Here is a 25,103-nt window from a genome sequence, read left to right as displayed (position 1 = left end):
CTTTTCTCCACCCGTCTACTAGAAGAGTGCGTAGGTAAGGGTAAGCTCCCTTCGGTAGCGGGGGAGAGAAAAAAGGATATAGTAGGCAAGCAATCGACCATCCATGGCACCCACCCTGCCGCTAGCGGAGCCATATCCTATAACCAAAGGGCCCCGGCTGCGACGGAAGGCCCCTTTCATATCGTAAGGGAGGTGGCTGAGTAATGAGTAGGGGGGGAAGGAGGTCCCGGTGAAACGCGGCGGGAGCGAGGAAAGGGGGAAGGGATGGCCTACTCCTCCCCACCTCACCAACTACCCGTATGGAGACCCGGTACCTCATAGTGGTCGCCCTATACCCCCTGCTGGCGGAACCCCCCGGCACCTACGGAATGTGAAAGAAGGCTATGAGGTTGTTATGACAACCAAGGGGTCCCCCAGCTCCTCCCTACATCAGAGAGGGAGGGAAGGGGCAGGGTAAGGTGCTATGGAACACTGACCACCAGAGGCCTAGGCGCGAACACACAACCGTGGTAGGGCCACGTGAACCAAGCTGTACCAATACATGGACAAGCACTAGGCTAGCCTAACACCCTAAATAATAATAATAAAATACATCGAAAGGTGGAAGAGACACTTTTAGTAAAAGAGAAAGAAGCCCAGGAGGAGGCAAAACTATTCCAAGAAAAAACAGGAGCCCTACTCGGAGCCAGCGATAGCCGATGTAGAGCAAGAGCCGGGATGCTGGGCAGAATAAAATTAATAATTAGTCCTAAATACCAAGCTAAGAGAATGGTAAGAGGGCTAACTAGCTAAAACTCGATGTAAAACAATGAACGTGATAAAGTAAGCCCATAAGTATAAGAAGTCCCAGTATGGAAGACCGGGAATTCTTACGAGGCAGCATGGCCGCCACGAGACAACCGGGGAAACCGTATATGACCTATAAAAAGGAAAATACTGGTACCCGGAAGATAAAACTGTGATAAAATATTATTATGAGTTACTTAACTTAGCCGTGGCAATTGCTGAGCGTTCCATCGTAGAATACGAGATAAATCCTGAGAAATATAGCACAAGTAAAATCTGCGTCTAGACGCTGGCGCTAAATTTTAAGGATGACCGCTAGGGGCGCTGCTGTCCGTGGCGTCCTCTAGTAGTAGTAGTAGAGGCTGCATCGCCCGTTGGTATCGGCTCTCTCTTAGGGGGATTCTGATAGGGAAGTTCTAATTGGTGTTTGTCTCGTGGTAGTGTTCCACACTCGCCCCTATATCATACCGACACTTCTTTTTTGAAGAGTGAGCGAAGTCAGTCTTACTGACATTTTCTTAATTTTGTTTTTTGCTCTGGTAATTTTAGGATAATTTTACCTAGAAAGATGATGTTAAGGATTACTTTCATAGGCCGACACGAGCTGAGCCCAGAAAAAGGATTATAGGTGACAGCTATTCGGAACTTGGTAAACAAAACCATATTCACAAAACATGACAGAATACATTACAACAAAATTTAATAACTCTAAGGCAACTGATTTTTATTTAAGTCAGTAATTATATCTTTGAGGTCATTCTTAAACATGTTACAGATACAAGGGTCTAAATGAAATTTACGAAAAACTATGTAGGACTACAGATGCCCTGAAAAGGAAACTCGACAGAAAACTAAAAAAATCTTATTGATAGCAGTGATTGGACTAATTGTGCACGTCAAGATTGTGTTGTTAACTTATCTAGTAAACAAATAAGTGAAAATGTTGTGAGTGCGCTTGGATATGGTTTATCTTTCTTTGTAACAAGTAGACCTTCTGCTTTAATGATTGGGTCATCCCTAAGTAAATTTGAAAAATATTGTGATCTTCCTCAAAATCATGTTGACATGATTAAAGGTATTGTTCACGGAGCTGCCAATGTTAAGCATGAAAGTAACTTCCCTGCTCGCTATAAGAAAAGTTTGACCGATCTTAAAAAGGCCAATACTATCCACATTACAAAAGCTGATAAGTCAAATAGTATAGTAATTTTAGATAATGCTGACTACATATCACGTATGCAAGCCCACTGGATGATGGTGTGACTTATAAAAAACTAACAAAAAATCCTCTTGATCAAGTCATAAAAAACTTCAGTAGCATAGTGAAAAGTATCCTTAAAGATAAAACAGAACTACTAGGCAAATAGTCAGTCAAATCTCCTTCGCTACCTTACTTATACGGATTAGTCAAAACGCACAAAGAAAAATAAAACCCTATGCGGCCTATTATCAGTACTGTTTGGTTCAATTTCATATAAACTCTCGAAATATATCACTAAGATCTTGTCCCCATTACTTGGAACCATCTCCGATTCTCATATATATAATTCTCTAGATTTAGTTGATAAATTAAACAAAATTGCTCTTTGCCCTACTGATAGATTCGTTAGTTTTGACGTATGTTCTCTTTTTACTAAAGTCCCTATAGACTCTATTTTAGAATATCTTAGCAATGAACTAACTCAGCATGAATTACCTCTACCTATAAGTCACATTATTTCACTCACAGTTTGTGCATTTGTGATTGTAAGTTTATATTCAATGGTGAATTTTATCAACAAATTTTTTTGGCATGGCAATGGGAAATCCTTTATCACCATTACTCTCAAACCTGTATATGGAATTCTTTGAAAAACGCTACTTACCTAATATCATTCATATTCCTGTAAAGTGGTATCGTTACATTGATGATTGTTTAGCTGTTCTTCCTGTCGGTATTGATGTAAATGATTTACTCTCTAAATTAAATAACCAGGTACCATCGATTAAGTTTACTCTAGAATTAGAAAAAGACAATTGCCTCCCTTTCTTAGACGTTTTGATACATAGAGAACCATTTCAATGTAAATTCAGTATTTATAGGAAACCGACTAACAACTTAACTTATGTTCATTTCTTCTCAGGCCACCATCTTAATATAAAAATATCAATTTTTTCCTCTATGTTTTTACGAGCATTGCGAATTGTCAGTCCACAATATTTGGATCAAGAAATTGAATACATAAGGAAAATAGGGAAAGATTTATGCTATCCTTCACATATATTAGACATTTGTTATAATAAAGCCCACAAAAAGTTTTATACTGTAAATAACACACAGAAAGAAAATTCTAAGAACATTCTCAGTTTGCCTTATTTTAATGGATTTGAAACCATTAAACCATTGTTAAAAGATTTTAATGTCAACCTTGTTTTTTCCTATAATAACACACTAAAAAGAATGTTAATAAAAAATGGCCCCAGAGAAAGCAACAACATAATATATAAAATTCCATGTATGGATTGTCCCTCATTCCGTCTCGGACAGTCCAGCAAAGGCTTAGAAGTAAGGCTAATCCAGCATAAATACTCTGTAAAAACTGGGCAAAAATCTAATGCATTATTCATTCATTTAAGTGAAAACAACCACCGAATTAATTGGATTGATAGTTCAGTAATTGCATGGTCAAGAGATGTCTTATCACGAAATCTTTTAGAATCTGCTTTAATACAACTTACTTTTCATTGTAATTTCAATGTTAGTCGTGGCCTTTTTCATTTAGACCCTTGTATCTGTAACATGTTTAAGAATGACCTCAAAGATATAATTACTGACTTAAATAAAAATCAGTCGCCTTAGAGTTATTAAATTTTGTTGTAATGTATGTCTGTCATGTTTTGTGAATATGGTTTTGTTTACCAAGTTCTGAATAGCTGTCACCTATAATCCTTTAATTGTCTGGAAATTGTATCTGAGATGATTGTCTTAAACCTTTAATTGCACCCATTGTTTATGCTTGTTTGGGAAGGTTTCTTATCTTCCAGGTGTGTCGGATTCTAGGTACTAATCCCTTTATAATCCCTATTTGTCAGTTATACGAACCTTCTTGTATTATCTTTTCTCGTATTTATGTCAGTATCTGCTCAGTAAAGGACTTGTAAAGTCGAAAGATCTTGCAGACTCCTTCGTTTATTTTTCCTTCGTGGCATTTATCTTTATATATATATATGAATAACTTGATCACGAAGTATATAAAACGTGATGCTATGTATAAATAAAGGTTTTTTGCCACGAAGGAAAAAATGAAAAAGCGAGATAGCCAAGTACTTTCGGTCCTGTTTGGACCCTTTACTGAGGCAAACTGATTTTACAGAGAACAACATAGTCAAAAGAAAGCTTAATATACAAACTGACACTACAAGATTAGCAAGCAATAAGGGTGATTTTCACTCTACAGAAAGGAGGAGCCACCTGAGGGTAGCCACACCTTGAAAGGTACACGCAGTAAACAAGTGATTCTCCCAGAAAACAGTACATTTTGAAAAAACACGGGAGCATATACAATTTAATATCATGAATTTTTACACAAATTTTCCCAACAAAAATTATTATTAATGAAAAGACGAAAGAAAATATGAATATATACGTATATATCGAGCAAGAGAAAGAGGGAGAGAAAATATCGAACCAGAGAGAGAGAGAGAGAGAGAGAGAGAGAGAGAGAGAGAGAGAGAGAGAGAGAGAGAGAGAAATAATAACTATATACATGTGGGACTAATTTATTAGTTGTTCATTTATTTTAAGGTCCTTCATAAACATCTTACAAATATATGGGTCCAAATGGTACATTCCCAGACTAAGATTTAGGTTGTTTTTATTAATGATTTGTATAATTGCCGATTCCAGTAAATTTCTTGAAACATAATCATTAGATCTAGCAATTACAGAGGTATCACCCCAATTAATACAATGAGATTTTTCACTCAGATGGATAAACAGTGCATTTGAAGTCTGGGCTGTTCTAACTGAATACATATGCTGCTTAATACGTACACATAAATTTTTACTTGACTGACCAACGTAAAACGATGGGCAATCCTTACAAGGAATTTTGTAAATGATGTTGTTATTTGTTACAGGACTATTCTTAAATTAGCATATCTTTAACTGGTATTGTTGTATAAAGAAGAACACTTAACATTAAATTAAACGATTTCTAAATATTGATTTTATGGTTTCAAATCCATGAAAATAAGGTAAGCTAAGTACATTTTTAGGCATTTCTTTTTCATTAATAGCAACACTATAAAACTTTTTGTGAGCTTTTTGATAACATAAATCAATTAAAGTAGGTGGGTAGCAGAGATCGTTTCCTATCTTTTTTATGTATTCTATTTCTTGGTCCAGATATTGTGGACTCGTGATACGCAAAGCGTGTAGGAACATAGAAGAAAAAATTGAAATTTTAATATTAAGATGGTGGCCAGAATAAAAATGTACATATGTTAAATTGTTTGTGGGTTTTCTATAAATACTGAATTTGCATTGGAAAGATTCTCTATGTATTAATATATCTAAGAAAGGGAGAAAGGAAAGGGATGACATTGTTATTTTCAATTTCAACAGTGAATTTTATGGATGGCACTAAATTATTCAATTTAGACAGTAAATCATTTACATCGATACCACCAGGTAAGACACCTAAGATATCATAGACATATTGGTACCATTTTAAGGGGATAAGTGTGATATTCGGGAGGTGTTGTCTCTCAAAAAAGTCCATATATAAGTTTGAAAGGAAAGGTGATAAAGGGTTACCCATGGCCATACCAAATATTTGTTGGTAATATTCTCCATTAAAAATAAATCTGCAATCACAAATACATAACTTAATTAAGGAAATTATGTGACTAACGGACATAGGCAATTCATGCAGTACAAGTTCATTACAAATATTTGGTATGGCCATGGGTAACCCTTTATCACCTCTCCTTTCAAACTTATATATGGAATTTTTTGAGAGACAACACCTCCTGAATATCACACTTATCCCCTTAAAATGGTACAGATATGTCGATGATATCTTAGTAGTCTTACCTGTTGGTATCGATGTAAATGATTTACTGTCTAAATTGAATAATTTAGTGCCATCCATAAAATTCACCGTTGAAATTGAAAATAACAATGTCATCCCTTTCCTATGCATATTCAGTATTTATAGAAAACCCACAAATAATTTAACATATGTACATTTTTTTTCTGGCCACCATCTTAATATTAAAATTTCAATTTTTTCTTCTATGTTCCTACGCGCTTTGCGTATCACGAGTCCACAATATCTGGACCAAGAAATAGAATACATAAAAAAGATAGGAAATGATCTCTGCTACCCACCTCATTTAATTGATTTATGTTATCAAAAAGCTCACAAAAAGTTTTATAGTGTTGCTATTAATGAAAAAGAAATGCCTAAAAATGTACTTAGCTTACCTTACTTTCGTGGATTTGAAACCATAAAATCAATATTTAAATCGTTTAATGTTAATGTAATGTTCTCTTATAACAATATCATTAAAGATATGCTAATTAAGAATAGCCCCGTAACAAATAACAACATCATTTACAAAATTCCTTGTAAGGATTGCCCATCGTTTTACGTTGGTCAGTCAAGTAAAAATTTATGTGTACGTATTAAGCAGCATATGTATTCAGTTAGAACAGCCCAGACTTCAAATGCACTGTTTATCCATCTGAGTGAAAAATCTCATTGTATCAATTGGGGTGATACCTCGGTAATTGCTAGATCTAATGATTGTTTCAAGAAATTTACTGGAATCGGCAATTATACAAATCATTAATAAAAACAACCTAAATCTTAGTCTGGGAATGTACCATTTGGACCCATATATTTGTAAGATGTTTATGAAGGACCTTAAAATAAATGAACAACTAATAAATTAGTCCCACATGTATATAGTTATTATTTCTCTCTCTCTCTCTCTCTGGTTCGATATTCTCTCTCCCTCTTTCTCTTGCTCGATATATATATATTTGTGATGGGGGGATTCCCTCCCCATTATTCATTAGGTAAGCGTGTGACACGAAACGGAAGGCAAACCAACACACAGCATTACACACAGTCTCTCTCTCTCTCTCTCTCTCTCTCTCTCTCTCTCTCTCTCTCTCGGCAACTCGAGCACCGACACCTCTAGCACCGACACCTCTCTCTCTCTAAGGAATATCTCTCTCTCTCTCTCCAACTCTTTCTCTCCATTCTAACAGGTAATGAAAATGAGTGTGTCGCATCATAACATTAACATTTATTAACAATGAATAAATAATGGATAATCAATTAAGTAATCAAGTCTTACAGACTAACTCAAAAAACCCCGAAATAGTAAAATGTCTAATAGTAATCATTAGTCACCAAAAAGTCTACACCCATCTGGGAACTCTTTGTCCCAGTTCTGCCAAAACCGCCAGAATCGTCTGTTTCAAAGATACAGAACACATCCCGGTAAGTACACACACAAGCTTAACAATCAATGACTAAATATTGGATATTATCATAAAAAATGTCAAACAGATAATAAACCAGCCTTCGGCTAAAACACTTCAACACTCACCCAAGCAACCGGACCACTATAAACACAGTTAATAAAAAAACTCCCGGCAAACGCCACGGCATCTTGCCTGTCTCTTGAAGACCCTCTGTCAAAATCCCCCCATAGACTTGCGTATGAAACTATTAAAGGGAAGAGGTGCACACGCACATACGAACGCACAGTTTGTTAGCGCCTCACACTTACTGGCCGCAACCAGTTTCACAAAGGCACTTTGAGAATAGTTCATAAAACTGTCGTACATTGACTTGTCGAACTAAGCATTTTTATCTCACGCCATCCCCAGAATACTCATTCATCAGCTACTCTCAGGTCGTTGCTTCTCACTGTTCTCCACATTCCATAGGTCACAGAGAACACATGGACAATATATTATTAATCAAAAACACTAGGCGTTATATATTTATATTTTCTTTCGTCTTTTCATTAATAATAATCTTTGTTGGGAAAATTTGTGTAAAATTCATGATATTAAATTGTATATGCTCCCGTGTTTTTTCAAAATGTACTGTTTTCTGGAAGAATAAATTGTTTTCTGCGTGTATCCTTCAAGGTGTGGCTACCCTCAGGCGGCGGCTCCTTTCTGTAGAGTGAAAATTGCCCTTATTGCTAATCTTGTAGTGTCAGTTTGGATATTAAGCCTTCTTTTGACTATGTTGTTCTCTGTAAAATCAGTTTGCCTTCAGTAAAGGGTCCGAACAGGACCGAAAGTACTCGGCTATCTCGCTTTTTCATTTTTTCCTTTGTGGCAAAAAACTTTTATTTATACATAGCATCATGTTTTATATACTTCGTGATCAAGTTATTCATGTATATATATATATATATATGTAAATATATATATATATATATATATAATATATATATATATATATATATATATATATATATATATATATATATATATATATATATATATATATATATATATATATATATATATATATATATATAATATATATATATATGATATATATATATATATATATATATTTTGTTACGAAGTGCCAAGTATCTGGTTACCATGCATCAAATATTACCTCACCAAAAGCCAGACACTTGAACCCTCATAACACGTTTAAACGACTGAATACTCTAAAGGCAACAGTGATCCCTTAACACTTACCAGTATTGCAGAAAATCAGACTAAGTTCATCAAAACAGGTGTGAGGTAATCTTGTAAGTAATTAAATTAATCAAAGGGCATCACTCCATCAACAACTTTAAAAGTAAGTATTTCCCTGATTTCAGAAGTCGAAGTACTTCCCTGGTTCTAAGTCACATCAAATAAATTGAAGGAAAGCAAATCAATTACCACTCTATGTTTCTACCTAACATAAATATAATCATAATTAAATATACTTATACTGGTGTAAGATAAAGAAAACACTTATAAAAATTTTAAATACAAAAAATTTATTATAAAATTCAAAATTTATAAGTGAAATTCACAATATCAGGGAAAATTGCTGTTACTTGAAAACAAAGTAAAGACTAATTAATTCTTGAATCAAACTAAACAAAATTAAATCAAAATTAATTTATCACAAAATTCAAGAAAATTAATTCAATCAAAATTCAAAAGTATTAGGCAATAATTGAAAATTTGAAATTAATTCACAAGTGCTAAACAACAATAAATCTTGAAAAGAATTCTAAGTAAATGCAAATTAATTCACAAGTGTTAAATTTAACTAAATGTGCAATGATTAAGCAATGAAAATAACTAAGTCAATTAAATTGTGAATGCAAATGAAAATATAAAATAAAAGACACACTTCAATAAGAAAATGGAACAAACACAAACACAAAAAAATCAGCAATGTGTAAAAGTGTAAATCTTTTCACTCATAAACACTGTAACCAACAGTTTTTACCAAACCTTCACAACCATCTGTTATTAGTTAACCACAGTTCCTATCAATTATTAGTTATTACCTAACCGTTATTAGTTATTAGTTAACCAAACACTTTTCCCATTAACTTTTAGTTATTAGTTGCAACTAATAAAAATATAACACTTTACCTTTTTGGTATACCAACTTCTCTCTCTGCTGCAGTCTTGTCTTACACAATTTCACAAAAACCAGGCGCCGTTACGAAACAATGTCTGTTCAGATTCCACTAAAGAAACTAAATAACACCAAATAAACTCTTAAGAAATATCAAATATGAAATTCTCACAAGTTACGAGTGACCAATTTTCGTTACGTTAATATAATCTCGATGTCGAGAGAGAGAGAGAGAGAGAGAGAGAGAGAGAGAGAGAGAGAGATCTGACTGCCTCGAGGTCCTAAGATAGAATGAAAATCTCTTCCTTTACGAAAGCTGGAGAGGGCAGATGTCAAAACGTTTTTGGCATGAAAGCTTCCAGAAAGTTCGAATCTGATGCAATCTCACATACAAAATGTGCAATTCCCACGTGGGACTTGACAAAGACATACGCGTACAAGACGAGTCTGTTAAAAAAAAAGACGTACTCTACTCGATCGAAACGGAGGCTGGGCGACAATTAAAATTGACATGTTTTGATAACAACGCAAGAGTCGAGCTCGCTATCAAACGTGTTGATAGATTAGGGAAGCAAACGGAGATCTCTGAGTTCCTCTAATCTCAAAGTGTCGACATAAAAGTTAAACATTCGTAGTTTCGAAAAAACAAAGAATCTCTCTCTTTTTACGTTATATATATATATTCTTTTACAACATGTAATGCGAAATCTGAACACACATTTTAAAACATCCTATTCTAAGCTATCTAGGAATCTGAAAAAATGTTGCACAATCTTACATGACATTTCAAAGAGGGGAAACATGCATTTTGAAAGTAGCAATATATAATATACCTCCCCCCAGAAGATTTTTTATCACGGCGTTGAATCCAACGATTCGCAACGAGATAAATAATCAGCAACTACATTGTTTTTGCCACTAATGTGCGGCACTCTTAAGTTATACTGTTGCAGGCACAAAGACCACCTGGTCAGTCTTTGATTATGATTTTTCATTTTCTGGATAAATGATAGTGGATTGTGATCAGACAACACTAAAATTTCTTCATTCCTAGGTCTATTCACATACACATCAAATTTTTTTAATGCGGTGATTAAGGCTAAAGTTTCCTTCTCGATTGTCGAATATACTTTCTGATGTTTTTTCAGTTTTGTAGACATGAAGCACACAGGATGGTAGATATTATTTTCATCTTCTTGAAATAGAACAGCTCCAACGCCACAGTCCGACACATCAACTTGTATCACAAATTTGTTGTCGAAGTCTGGAGCTTGAAGTACTGGTCTTGAAGTTAAAATGGCTTTTACCTTCTCAAAGGATTCTTGACACTCTGGCGTCCAAATAAACTTAGCTTTGGGACGAGTCAAGTCTGTCAGGGGAGCTACTACGGCTGAGAAATTTGGGCAAAAGCGACAATAGAAACCAGCCATGCCTAAAAATCTCTGTAGCTGTTTCCTGGTAGTAGGTGGGTTAGCCTTACGGATACCTTCTACATTAGCATTTACTGGAGCAAGAAGGCCTTTCCCAACTTCAAACCCAAGATACTGCACAGTTGCCTTTCCAAACTCACTCTTCTCTAAGTTGACTGTTAATCCTGCTTCTTGTAGTTTCTTGAAAACTTTCCTCAGAATCTTCAGATGTTCTTCCCACGTTGTAGAGTAAATCACGATGTCATCTAGGTATACACCTACTCCTTCTATTGATCCTAGCAATTGATCCATCACTCGTTGAAATGTTGCGGGTGCATTCATAAGACCAAACGGCAGAACAGTATACTGATATAGTCCAAACGGAGTAATAAAAGCTGACAGCAACTTCGCATTCTCATCTAAAGGAATTTGATAATATCCTTTCAACAAGTCTATCTTGGAAACAAACTTGGCTTGCCCAATATTATCAAGTAACTGATCTATAAGAGGCAAAGGATAATTATCAGCCACTCTGATAGAATTCAGCTTCCTATAATCAGTACACATCCTAAAGGAACCATCTGGCTTCTTCACTAAGTGTGGCAGCTTTGTCAAGTTTCTTCACTTCTCTCTCTCTTAAATAGGCTCTTATATGTTCAGGAATTCCCTTAAGATACTGTTCAAGAACAAGTAACTCTTCTAACTCATCAAAAGTTTTAACTTTAGCAGCTTCTACCCAACGTTTGAAACACCTTCTCACTTTATAAGCATAATCTAAGAATGTTCCCTTCTCGTCTTTTCTTAAATTTCTAAATCTTTCATTGTAGTACTCTGGGGTCATCTGGTAAACTTGTAGCACACTGTGTTTAAGTACCTTGTAGTCTTTACATTGATCAGCTGTTAAAGCTAGATAAGCACTTCTCCCTTTACCAATTAAGACACTTTGTAGCAGAACTGACCATTTATCCTCTGGCCATCCCATACCTGAAGCCACTTTCTCAAAGTGATCAAAAAACTCATCTGGAGCTTCTTCAGTAAACTTAGGGATTAACTTCTGTACTCTCACTACATCAAATACAGGGTCTTGATTACCTTGGTTAGGGTTAAATGGTATTACAGGTAATGTGGATCTAGCTCTTATTAATTCCATTTCCCTTTCATGTCTTGCGATTTCTCTTTCCTCTTTTATCCTTTCTCTTTCCTCTTCTGCTGCTTTTTCTTCTTCTCTTTCTCTTCTTTCTTGTTTTCCCCTGTCTATTTTTTCTCTTTCAGCTTGCATTCTCTCTCTTTCATCTTGCATTCTCTCTCTTTCATCTTGCATTCTCTCTCTTTCAGCAAGCATTTTTAGCTTAATCAAATTCTCTTCTGCTTCAATGCGTCCAAGCTCTAACTCTGCATCACTTTTCTCTTTCTTTACTGCTTGCTTATTTATGAGATCAGCACGTGCTACATTCAACAACTCTTGAGCCAATTCTAACTCATCTTCATCAGTTATTCTACCAGAGTTTATCAATGATTCCATAGCAATACATTTTATTTGTGCCTTTATCATACTAGTAGACACATAACCACCACATGCCTCTGCTAAAGCGCTCCACTGTGCTCTAGACAGAGTGGTTTCAGACAAAACTTGGATGGAAGGGGCTGCTAAAAATTCCTGAACCTTGAACTGAGCCATTTTCCCCTAAGTTATCAACTTACAATTCAATACAATAAATGCAAAACAAAATTATATGGTCACTCTCCTAACAAAATATATCCCTAATACCACCAGTATATTCTAGAGTGATAATGAAATCTGCTTTCCCGGGTCTGGGCACCATTAAACAATGTTACGAAGTGCCAAGTATCTGGTTACCATGCATCAAATATTACCTCACCAAAAGCCAGACACTTGAACCCTCATAACACGTTTAAACGACTGAATACTCTAAAGGCAACAGTGATCCCTTAACACTTACCAGTATTGCAGAAAATCAGACTTAAGTTCATCAAAACAGGTGTGAGGTAATCTTGTAAGTAATTAAATTAATCAAAGGGCATCACTCCATCCACAACTTTAAAAGTCTAAGTATTTCCCTGATTTCAGAAGTCTAAGTACTTCCCTGGTTCTAAGTCACTTCAAATAAATTGAAGGAAAGCAAATCAATTACCACTCTATGTTTCTACTAACATTAATATAATCATAATTAAATATACTTATACTGGTGTTAGATAAAGAAAACACTTATAAAAATTTTAAATACAAAAAAATTATTATTAAATTCAAAATTTATAAGTGAAATTCACAATATCAGGGAAAATTACTGTTACTTGAAAACAAAGTAAAGTTTAATTAATTCTTGAATCAAACTAAACAAATTTAAATCAAAATTGATTTATCACAAAATTCAAGAAAATTAATTCAATCAAAATTCAAAAGTGTTAGGCAATAATTGAAAATTTGAAATTAATTCACAAGTGCTAAACAACAATAAATCTTGAAAAGAATTCTAAGTAAATGCAAATTAATTCACAAGTGTTAAATTTAATTAAATGTGCAGTGATTAAGCAATGAAAATAACTAAGTCAATTAAATTGTGAATGCAAATGGAAATATAATATAAAAAGACACACTTCAATAAGAAAACGAAATAGTGCACAAACTATGGAACAAACACAAACACAAAAAAATCAGCAATGTGTAAAAGTGTAAATCTTTTCACTAACACTGTAACCAACAGTTTTTACCAAACCTTCACAACCATCTGTTATTAGTTAACCACAGTTCCTATCAATTATTAGTTATTACCTAACCGTTATTAGTTATTAGTTAACCAAACACTTTTCCCACTAACTTTTAGTTATTAGTTGCAACTAATAAAAATATAACACACTTTACCTTTTTGGTATACCAACTTCTTTCTCTGCTGCAGTCTTGTCTTACACAATTTCACAAAAACCAGGCGCCGTTACGAAACAATGTCTGTTCAGATTCCACAAAAGAAACTAAATAACACTAAATAAACTCTGAGAAATGTCAAATATGAAATTCTCACAAGTTACGAGTGACCAATTTACATTACGTTAATATAATCTCGATGTTGAGTGAGAGAGAGAGAGAGAGAGAGCAAGAGAGAGAGAGAGATCTGACTGCCTCGAGGTCCTAAGATAGAATGAAAATCTCTTCCTTTACGGAAGCTGGAGGGCAGATGTCAAAACGTTTTTGGCATGAAAGCTTCCAGAAAGTTCGAATCTGATGCAATCTCACATACAAAATGTGCAATTCCCACGTGGGACTTGACAAAGACATACGCGTACAAGACGAGTCTGTTAAAAAAAAAGACGTAGTCTACTCGATCGAAACGGAGGCTGAGCGACAATTAAAATTGACATGTTTTGATAACAACGCAAGAGTCGAGCTCGCTATCAAACGTGTTGATAGATTAGGGAAACAAACGGAGATCTCTGAGTTCCTCTAATCTCAAAGTGTCGACATAAAAGTTAAACATTCGTAGTTTCGAAAAAACAAAGAATCTCTCTCTTTTTACGTTATATATATATATATATATACTATATATATATATATATATATATATATATATATATATATATATTATATATTCTTTTACAAGATTAGGGAAGCAAACGGAGATCTCTGAGTTCCTCTAATCTCAAAGTGTCGACATAAAAGTTAAACATTCGTAGTTTCGAAAAACAAAGAATCTCTCTCTTTTTACGTTATATATATATATTATTCTTTTACACCTGTAATGCGAAATCTGAACACACATTTTAAAACATCCTATTCTAAGCTATCTAGGAATCTGAAAAAATGTTGCACAATCTTACATGACATCTCAAAGAGGGGAAACATGCATTTTGAAAGTAGCAATATATAATAATATATATATATATATATATATATATATATATATTATATATTGCTACTTTCAAAATGCATGTTTCCCCTCTTTGAGATGTCATGTAAGATTGTGCAACATTTTTTCAGATTCCTAGATAGCTTAGAATAGGATGTTTTAAAATGTGTGTTCAGATTTCGCATTACATGTTGTAAAAGAATATATATATAACGTAAAAAGAGAGAGATTCTTTGTTTTTTCGAAACTACGAATGTTTAACTTTTATGTCGACACTTTGAGATTAGAGGAACTCAGAGATCTCCGTTTGCTTCCCTAATCTTGTAAAAGAATATATATATATATATATATATATATATATATATATATATATATATATATATATATATATATATATATATATATATATATATATATATATATATATATATATATATATATATATATATATATATATATATATATATATATATAGATATATATATATATATATATGTATACACACACATTTATATATATATATATATATATATATATATATATAGATATATATATATATATATATATATATATGTAATATATTATATATATATATTAGATATATATATATATATATATATATATATAGTATATATATATATATATATATATATATATATATATAGTATATATATCTATATATATCCCTCTGGTTTATGGCGCTTCTCTAGAACCATAAAATTGGTGATTTATGGTGCCATAAGGTGCTGATAAAGGAGTTATGGCACCATTAACTGATATTTGAAATTGCTGAGGTTCGGTTAATGGCTGTTATTGCTTATCAGCACCCCACCAAGAAAGGAACCCCCCGCCAATAACCGGGACACCCTGTATATGAAAACCGATTTCATTACAATCTTATATAATAGATTTTACGTTATGGTAAAACTAACTTTATGGTAAAACTAACTTCATTGTTAATCTCTGGATGAAGTGCTTCAAGTTTTTGTTATGCCAATTGCCACACTTTAACTCTTCCTCACATTCTTTTTATATAGGTTAAGAAGACTAGCAATAACTCTCCCTCACATTCTTGTTATATAGGTTAAGAAGACTAGCAATATTTCAGATTCCATAGGGTTTGCCAAATTCTGCTCAAGAAGAAACACTTAGGTATACATTCTTTCTTTCAGAGTTCCAATGAGGTCACCCTAGACCCATCAATGGTGATGCGAATGAGGGCAAACACTGTATCTGGGGTTGGTCAGTATCTATCATCAGCTGTTGCCCCACAGTCCATTACCTCAACTGCACCATCTGTGTCGCACATCTCCATTCAGAAACGTACTTTTGCTCAGTTGCACTCAGAGTACGGAGTGCCCATCCTCAGGGATAAGGATCTGCAGAAATTAAAGAAGGGGAAGTGTGACAATTCTGAAAGATCTAGTCTTAATGCTTCGCAGAGTGAAAATGTTGTTGTTATGGATTTGATTGATATATAATATGGAGGCCTCTCTCTATGTTTGGTGAATGTCTGAATTTGCTTTCTTGCTTCTTACTAAACCAAAGATGTCTCTGTAAAATATTTCACTAGGGTTATGAGTGAAATTGTATGTGCTTGATATTATTTTAGAATCTGCTTCATTTCTTATTTTTAGAGCTAATTTAAGGAACTATATATGAATAGTATTTTTATTTGTACTATATACTATTAAATTGTCCACCTGACATTGATTTTCATTCCAGTTAGGCACTTACTTTAGTACTACATATTATTAAACTCCTAGCAGTTATGTGCATTTCATTCTGATATGAATTCAGAATGCAGCGTTTGGAATGGGAGGGTAGGGAAGCACATGGTGAAGAAGAAGTATTGATAACAATGTGTACTATTAAATGTTGAAGCTGTCATCTTACTTGAGTGATACCTTTTGAATTGCTGTATAGAATGAGAGGAGTTAAATAGGATCAATTTTATTCTTTCAGGAATGCAATGTAGCAGTATAACATGAATACCTAATGAAACAGCATTTTTTGGGACGAGTTACTGATAAAGATAGCTATATTTTCATGTCAGCAGGTAAGTCAGCATTCAAATACAAGAGGTTCTCTTAGCTGTCAGTATGGCATTGTAGTTCACCTGTTCTACACCATGTGTGTTTTGGATGTTTTAGCTCATCAGGTTCTTCATACCGCGGCTATGGGTGGACGCCGATATTTCACTGATTTATGTCTGTGTTCCTTAGGATGTCTTCCATGGGAAGTAAAGCAAGAATTTCAGGCTCTGCAGATGATTACTATGTTGCAGGATGTTTAATTTTGAATTAGGTAGATGCATTGTGCCAGTTGTAGGGGCCTAGTGTGTGACTTTAAAAATGGATGATTGAAAGAGTTGGTCTAAGGATTTTATGCTTAAGTTTCTTAGTCATAGAGACTTGAAGCTCATTGTCAAGTCATGATATAATCTGCCTTTTTTCCTTCTCAAGTTTCTTTGCTTCATTTGTCTGCGTTAGTTTCTGGCTCTTTTGTTTGCTGCACCTAAAATAAATCAGACCTCTTAGCTCTGCCCTCTGCTCCCCTTTCAAGTCAGGAAAAGCATTTCAAGAAGTTACATCAGGATTTGAACCTTATTGTAGTGTTTGTTAAAGTTTTAACAGATTATAGGGAACTGTTTCATGTCCCTTCATTAAGTGTGATCATTTTTGCATACTCCTTCTTCAGGAAAGGTGCTGGTGCTCTCATCTTTGTAGCCCAAACTCAGGACTGCCTTGTGACAGTTGGTCTAATTCCCTGCCAGGGAACCCGGGTCAGTTCTCAGGGTGATGTGGCTCTGTGCTGTCTGTCACCCTCCTCTCATTTTACCATGTTCCAATGCTTGTTTAATGCACTTGACGAGAAATAGCTTTTGGTAAATGCAATTCTTATAATTTTGTCTTCACCATTATCAATATCTAGTAATTATGATGTTACACTACCATGATTAATAGTATAATTATAGTTTTAATATGTTAATTCCATCGATTGTTGAACCAATCTCTTATAACTCTACGTACTTCTTATTCTAGGTCCTTGCCTTCCATTTGCTAATTTCTCCAAAATGCATTTGTACAACCTTTACATCCATTGTCTTCAGCTATTGCCAAGACTTCCTCCCGCCTCTTGATATTTTCATTTCCAGCTCATCGTTACTCAATTTTTACTGATTTTAAGTTAGATACATTTCAAGCTGTTTTATTGTCCAAAGCTTTGCCTCCTGGATGTAGTATTAAGTCTGTCAAGACTGTTGCTTGTGTGGCGGGGGTTGTCATGTGTCGAAACTTGGCTAAAGCAATTGTACTTTGCTGCAAGTTGTAATGTATTCTTCCAAATTTTGCACATTTATGTAAGTATTGTATGAAAGGAAGATATTGTATTGTTATAATTGTACTTAGGAAAAGTGTTGTGTTTAGTTATTTCATGCATATTAGTTTGTAAGTATATACATGTAAAAGCACTTAAGTACCGGGTGTCAGTTTTGTTGGTTCGATAGTTAGTAGGACATTTGTTGTTGGTCAACTGCAGCTTTGAACAGCAGTCTTGTTACAGTGCTCAAACAGAGCAGTCTTGTTACAGTCCTCGTACAATGCGGTTGTACTGAGAATGATTTAAGTTATCAGTCTTAGTTAAGTAGCCATCCAGGCAAGACTTAGTCCAGCAATCTTTGAGAAGTCATCGGGATCTCTGAGCCTAAGTCACTCAAGTATGCCTATCTTAAAGTTCATTTGGGGAAATTCCTTTAAATGATATGCATATCTGATGATGGGGAGATATTTCTTGTGATGTTCTTTGGATGAGAATAGTGAGAAGGATACTGTGCTAAAGCCAGATCTCAGACTATTTAGATTAGGGATAATGAGTCCGTCATTCACATATACTGTAAGTTATTATCATTTTTGTGCTTGTTAATATACACAACGCAGTGTAATATCTTGAATTTTATTTAGAATGAGTGAAGTAATCTGGTTGCCATAGTATAGAACTTAGGCCACGATTTGTTTATTACGTTTCAATTCACTTCAGGCTATACAATCTCTTGTGATTTGAAATGCACTATTTATTACAAAGCAAGTCATATTAAAATGGTGCCATGATTGGTTGTTACATCAGTGATCTGTGTAGTTAGCTTTTGTGAAATTTCAAGGATTGTTATGATATGTGGCAATAAAAACAAGATATGAGCAGCTGTTGGTGGCAGCCATGTTACAATTAGTCACGTGTTAGCCTAGCCTGAAATGAACAATTAGTAAGATCAGTCAGTCACCACCTAGCCTAAGCTGCAGAGATGCCTAAGCTTACAGTCAATTTTAGTAAATACTACCAGGTTGTGCTTAAACCAACCCAAGAAGTTATGTTAAGTTAGGTTAGATGAAATGATGATTGATGCATTTCCACTTTGTAAATTGTTTGTTTTTTGAAGTTTAATGATAATTTTAGAGAAACTTAAGTGAAGATGGGATTTAAATTGAAATAAAATCCTAAGTTGTATGCAGTTTATGTATGTATGTAGTCAAGGATATATATATACATATATATATATTGTTATTATTATTATTATTTTTTTGCTCTATCACAATCCTCCAATTCGACTGGGTGGTATTTATAGTGTAGGGTTCCGGGTTGCATCCTGCCTCCTTAGGAGTCCATCACATTTCTTACTATGTGCGCCGTTTCTAGGATCACACACTTCTGCATGAGTCCTGGAGCTACTTCAGCCTCTAGTTTTTCTAGATTCCTTTTCTGGGATCTTGGGATCGTGCCTAGTGCTCCTATGATTATGGGTACAATTTCCACTGGCATATCCCATATCCTTCTTATTTCTATTTTCAGATCTTTATACTTATCCATTTTTTCCCTCTCTTTCTCTTCAACTCTGGTGTCCCATGGTATTGCGACATCAATGAGTGATACTTTCATCTTGACTTTATCAATGTCACGTCTGGTCTATTTGCACGTATCACCCTATCTGTTCTGATACCATAGTCCCAGAGGATCTTTGCCTTATCGTTTTCTATCACTCCTCAGGTACCTGGTGCTCGTACCACTTATTACTGCAAGGTAGCTGATGTTTCTTGCACAGGCTCCAGTGGAGGGCTTTTGCCACTGAATCATGCTTCTTTTTGTACTGGTTCTGTGCAAGTGCCGGGCATTCGCTTGCTATGTGGTTGTTACGGCCTCTGAGAGAGGTCCGCTTCAGGTTCGATATGAAATAATAAAAAAAACATTTTCAACACAAACAGTTGAAACTGGGGATACGAATATAGAAAGAAACACTAACACAACAAAGGTTTATTTACAAGCTTACTAACATAGGTAAATGCAGAATGGTATCTCCCATTTACATTAAAAGATAGAATCATACACTGCATGAACTGGGGGAACAGTGAGGCAATTCAAATACTTGCTAGTCAATTTGGCAATTCAAGGCGATGGCTTCTCAAAAGGAAAACGGTGATTGCAGACGTCCTCTTGACTCCGTATTGCAAAAACTAGTCTTCTTGTAAGGTAGGAACTCTCCTCTGAAGTCTGCTCGATGTTGAGATAACGAGATAATTCGTCCACTCCTGAAGACGACTAGACCAGTATCCAATCAACTCCCGAGCAACTTTTCTTCTGATCCTTTGTCTGTTCCTTCGTCTCTAGTCTCTCTCTGACGATCTCTGCTGCTGATCTCTCACTGATATTCTGACCAGTGGCTCTTACTGAGGATATCTCTCTGTGACTAACTGGTGTCTCTCTTCTACGATCTCTCTGCTGCTGCTACGACCGTCGTACAGTCAGCGCCATTTGTATTGAGAATTTTTGGAATTCTCAATCATTTTTTTGTTTTTTGGACCCGTATCATATTTCTCGCAAAAAAATCGGCCGGGACAAAATGACTGATTGGCACATTTTACTTATCCACCCATGCACTACTGGTGGCAATTTCAAAGATTTAGTACCCAATTGTCAGCCATAAGGAGTGCATTTCTTTTGACAGCGGTCCACATATTTCGTTTTTGTCCTTTGTGTGCAGTGAGTGTTGGCGTCTACCACACCCTTAGAGTGATGTCTGGTAAAAATACCAGCCATGATAATATTGAGAGTTGTTGAACTACATAAAGTTGGTAAAAGAAACCGAGAAATTGCCGAAATTACTGGTGTTAATGAGAAGACAGTGTCGCGACTACTCCAAAAATGGCGTCAGGCTGGATCTGGTGATAACGTTCCCGAACACAAACACGGCGGGGGTAGGTCTTTCAAGATTCCTACGACGACTTTAAGGCTTTTAAGGCATCAGTTGGACCTTAATCCTTAAATTACTGCAAAGGAATTGAAAGAAAAGAACCTTAAGCTCCTTAGAAATGTCACTGTAAGGACAATTCAGCGCAATATAATAGAATGGAATAGAATATTCCAAGGTGAAAGCGCGAGTCAAGCCCCTCATGACTGCTAAGCAACATCGCCATCGTGTTCAATTTGCCAAGGACCATAAGGACTGAGACCTTGTACAGTGGCATAAGGTCCTTTGGACTGATGAAGCAACGTTCTGCTTCAGTGAGAACAAGGACACGAAGATTTGGAAGTCACGCACTTCGTCAGCGTGTGACCCGCAGCTGACCGTGACCAGCGTTAAGCATCCGCCCTACCTCAAGGTGTGGGGCTCCTTTGGCTTTTTTACAGTGGGACTAGGGAATCTTGTCATGCTTCCTAGATGCCAAACGCTTAATTCTGAGCGTTATATTAGGCTGCTAAAGGACAATTTAGCAGTCTTTTGCCAAAACCGGCTGTGAGACCCTTCAGCAGGACGGCGCCCCTTGCCACACCTCAAGGGCATCCAAAAGGTGGCTCTCTGACAACGAGGTTGAATTTATGCATGACTGGCCTGGCCAAATCACCTGATCTGTCCCCCACAGAAAACCTTTAGGGAATCTTGAAACGCCTACTTCGTAAGGAGGATATGTCGACAATCCCCAAGGTTGAGATTGCAATAAGGAAGTTTTGGGGGGAAATACCCCTTGCCCACTGTCAGAACTTGGCTGATAGTCTTCCACAGCGACTCCAAAAGGTCATCAAGTCCAAGGACTTTCCCATCACGAAGTAGCAATAACGGCATAAGTGTTAAAGTATTTTTTTTTTTATTTTTATGAATTAAATTTATTTTTTCTGCAAGCTAATTTCTCTTTTCTCAGTACAAATGGCGCTGACTGTATTTATACGGCACTCTGGGGGCGGAGCCTACGGCGAACTTCACAGACTCCAGGGATTTCTAGAACTTCTTAGATGAATCTAGTTGAGGTATTCTGCATAAGACCATTGGAGAGTGAGCAGTTGGAATTGAATGTGTTGTATACCATCTTGCTCCACACCAAACTACCCAGTATTGTACGTAAATGACATAATAAAATGAAGGTGTGGGGAAGATTGGCTGAAATTTGACACCTTCTAAATATATCTTGAAGAGGAAATGCACAATTTGAGGGGTCTTCCACAGACTGAACCAGTGAAAACTAATTCCTTAACAATAGTTTCTACTTTCGACTTTGGCAGTAGAACAAGGACAGTCTGTGAAACCAAAAAACCATCAGTGGGGCCTAAAAATCCAAACAAAGTCAAGGTAAGCCAGGTTAAGGGATTAGACTTTGCAGAGGCAGTCACATATGGACACATTGTAAGACTTGTAACCAGAGGAGGAAAGATAGAAAAACTTAAAACTCTGGGTCTGTTTTTTGTATGCACATCCAATACATAAATATTTCAGTTCCGATTGTGAACAGGCAAGGCTGTAATACCGGTTGCACTGATAGACATCATAAAGTTATAAGTAATCAAAACTAACTAAAGACTAAGGAAGGTGGGGTTTAAGTTGGAACCCTCTCTCTGACAAATACTGGACAGGGAAATAAGACGACTGAACAGTCGATCATACCCACAGCCTCAATAACCCTAAAAGGTAAAAAGGGTTACATTGTGTGAAAGAAAGGGTTGTTGGATACCTGGGCCTAGAGATCTTTCATCAAGAGATCTGCTCTTGAAGGACTTCATTATAAGAGCAAGGGAGTTGAAAACATCATTTAGAGGTTATTTGACTTCGAAACCAGTTAAAGAGTATGAGATGGTAAATATCGTTGTACCTCACCGGAATAGGTTAATATATATATGGATAGTATAGTGGTGGACAAGCTACCGGAATATACGCATAAAGAAATTAGGCATTAAGAAGAATTGAAGAATTTAAGGTCATTACATAAAATGACTATCAGCTTGGGTGATAAAGATTTTTATCTACCCATAGAGAAACAATTGCTTATAAAGTTGTTAATAGGTGGTTGACAACGTGTACAACATACTACATCCAGGGTTTAGGAATTAGTATTGCTACCAACCATATTTGGTTATGTGGTAACCAGAACCTGTAGTTCTCCTCCCACCAAGGAGATCATGTTTCTATTTTAAAACTGGCAGTCGAAACAAACAAGATAACTATGACTGAAGGGCCTACTCATTTAAAGGAACCAAGGGAAGATCTTCAAACACTCTGGAGATCACTTAGATATTAATTGCAGTGAGATAACTAAACAGGAAAAAAAGGTATTGGAGAACTTTGAGAGTACTGTAACCTATTCTGAAATTGACAAACACTGTAGTTGCATTGCCTTGGAAAGGCAATAGAAGTAGATTAACCTCCAACTTTGGGTTGGCTTTAAATAGATTAAAGCAACATTGTGTCAAGTTTCGGAAGGACTCTCAGTATCTAGAACATTATCAGAAAATCTTGGAAGGATCAGGAAGATAGGAGGTTCATAGAGAGAGTGGAACATTTTAAAACTGATAACTGTCGTTTCTTAGCACATATGGTGTTATAAAAGACAGTGCAACAACCCCTATTAGGAAAGTATTTGACTGTTCGGTCAGATGGGGAGAAATGGGTTAAGCTTAAATGATTGTTTGTGGACGAGACCTACTCAGTTCTACTGCAATGCTAGAAAAAAAATGGCTTGCCTATATTAGTGACAGAGAAGGCATTTTTAATGGTGCAACTTAGGGAAGTGTTAAGAACAGTTGCACAAATTTACAATCCATTAGGAGTACTTCTACCTGTTACTATTAGGGCAAGGATATACTTGCAGAATTTGTGGAAGCAGCAACTGGATTTGGATAATCAACTCTGACCCACTACTGAAGCAGTGGGTCGAGTTATCCGAAGACCTAGAGAAATGTCTTGACATTTCTTTTCCTAGGAATACTAGCCTAGGAGAGGGGGACTCCTTACATATATTCTGTGATGCCAGTGAGTTGGCATATGGTTGTGTAGCATATGAAGTTAAGATAAAAAACTTTGATTTGATGATGGCAAAGGCAAGAGTAGTGCCAATTAAAGAACTGACTGTTCCAAAACATTGTTACTGGCAGCAAGAATGGCCAAATTTACTCAAGAATCCTTCGAGAAGGAATAGTTTGTTGAACTGTTCATTTGGTCGGACAATAAAGTACCCATAAGTTGGTTAGTATCAAAAAATTTTCTACCTGTATTTGTGAACAATAGAGTACAAGAAATAAACTCTAATTGAGGTGGTCTTGTCCTATGTGCCTATGGATGGTAATCCTAGTGTTTGGTTGACACGTGAAGGAAGGACAGAAATGATCTTGGGTAGTTCTTTCTGGTGGTAGGGATTCCCTTGGTAAAAAAATTCCATTTCATGGTTGGTTGATACTCACTTGCTGAATTGGGAAAGATTCAGCAAGGTCAAAAAAATTTTATAGGACCACAGCATGGATCCTACAATTTTTTAATAATTTTAGTTCACATTCAAACAGGCACGTTATGTATCAGCAATTGATTTAACTATATGCAGTGATGACTGCCTTGTTGATTGTAATTGGTGAGTGATAAATGATAGATTTACCAAAATCAATTTTAGAGTGATAAATAATAAATTCACCAGTAACCATTTTTCCAATTGTGGTGACTGTAGCTTCAAATGTTCCTCCAAGGCTACCTAAATGGAACTGTGGTAAAGTTGGGTTTGCAACATTCCAGGAATGCAGTTCAATAGATGACCCGGCTGATGACTGTAAATGTTTACAATTATGTTCTGGGCTGGTCTTCAATCTACATATACTTGGGACTTAGGGCATATTTATCAGTTGGCCAGTTCCCTGATGGACTCGTAAATGCTAGGAAATTCATAGAATTATGAGGTCACCTTTCACCAGAAACCATAGACGAAAATGTGTGTGTTACTGTGTTGAATTTCAAAAAGCAGAAGCTCATTTCTGCACAGAAATTAAAAAAGTGCAAAATGGATCTTGGACAATTTTCATAACTTCACTAAATTTGAATACACTTCTGACTTTAGTTTGGAAGGTAGCAGGCAAGTTTACTCCTTGGCAAACTCCAGTTATCAAGATCAATGATTACTAGGTAGCGGACCCTT

At 35.7% G+C, this 25,103-nt stretch overlaps 1 protein-coding gene across 1 annotated transcript in view; it reads left to right on the top strand.

Annotated features, from left to right (window-relative positions):
• Positions 1-16,377, top strand: part of LOC135214487 (sesquipedalian-1-like) — a 110,247-nt gene extending 93,870 nt beyond the window's left edge. The window contains 1 exon segment of the mRNA XM_064248850.1: positions 15,843-16,377. Within this exon segment, the coding sequence (XP_064104920.1) occupies positions 15,843-16,151 (309 nt within the window). The 3' untranslated portion in view covers positions 16,152-16,377.
• Positions 16,378-25,103: the final 8,726 nt, after the last annotated feature.

The sequence above is a fragment of the Macrobrachium nipponense genome, chromosome 45, assembly GCF_015104395.2.
Source record: "Macrobrachium nipponense isolate FS-2020 chromosome 45, ASM1510439v2, whole genome shotgun sequence".
Classification (NCBI taxonomy): domain Eukaryota; kingdom Metazoa; phylum Arthropoda; class Malacostraca; order Decapoda; family Palaemonidae; genus Macrobrachium; species Macrobrachium nipponense.
This window is presented reverse-complemented; position numbering and strand designations above follow the sequence as displayed.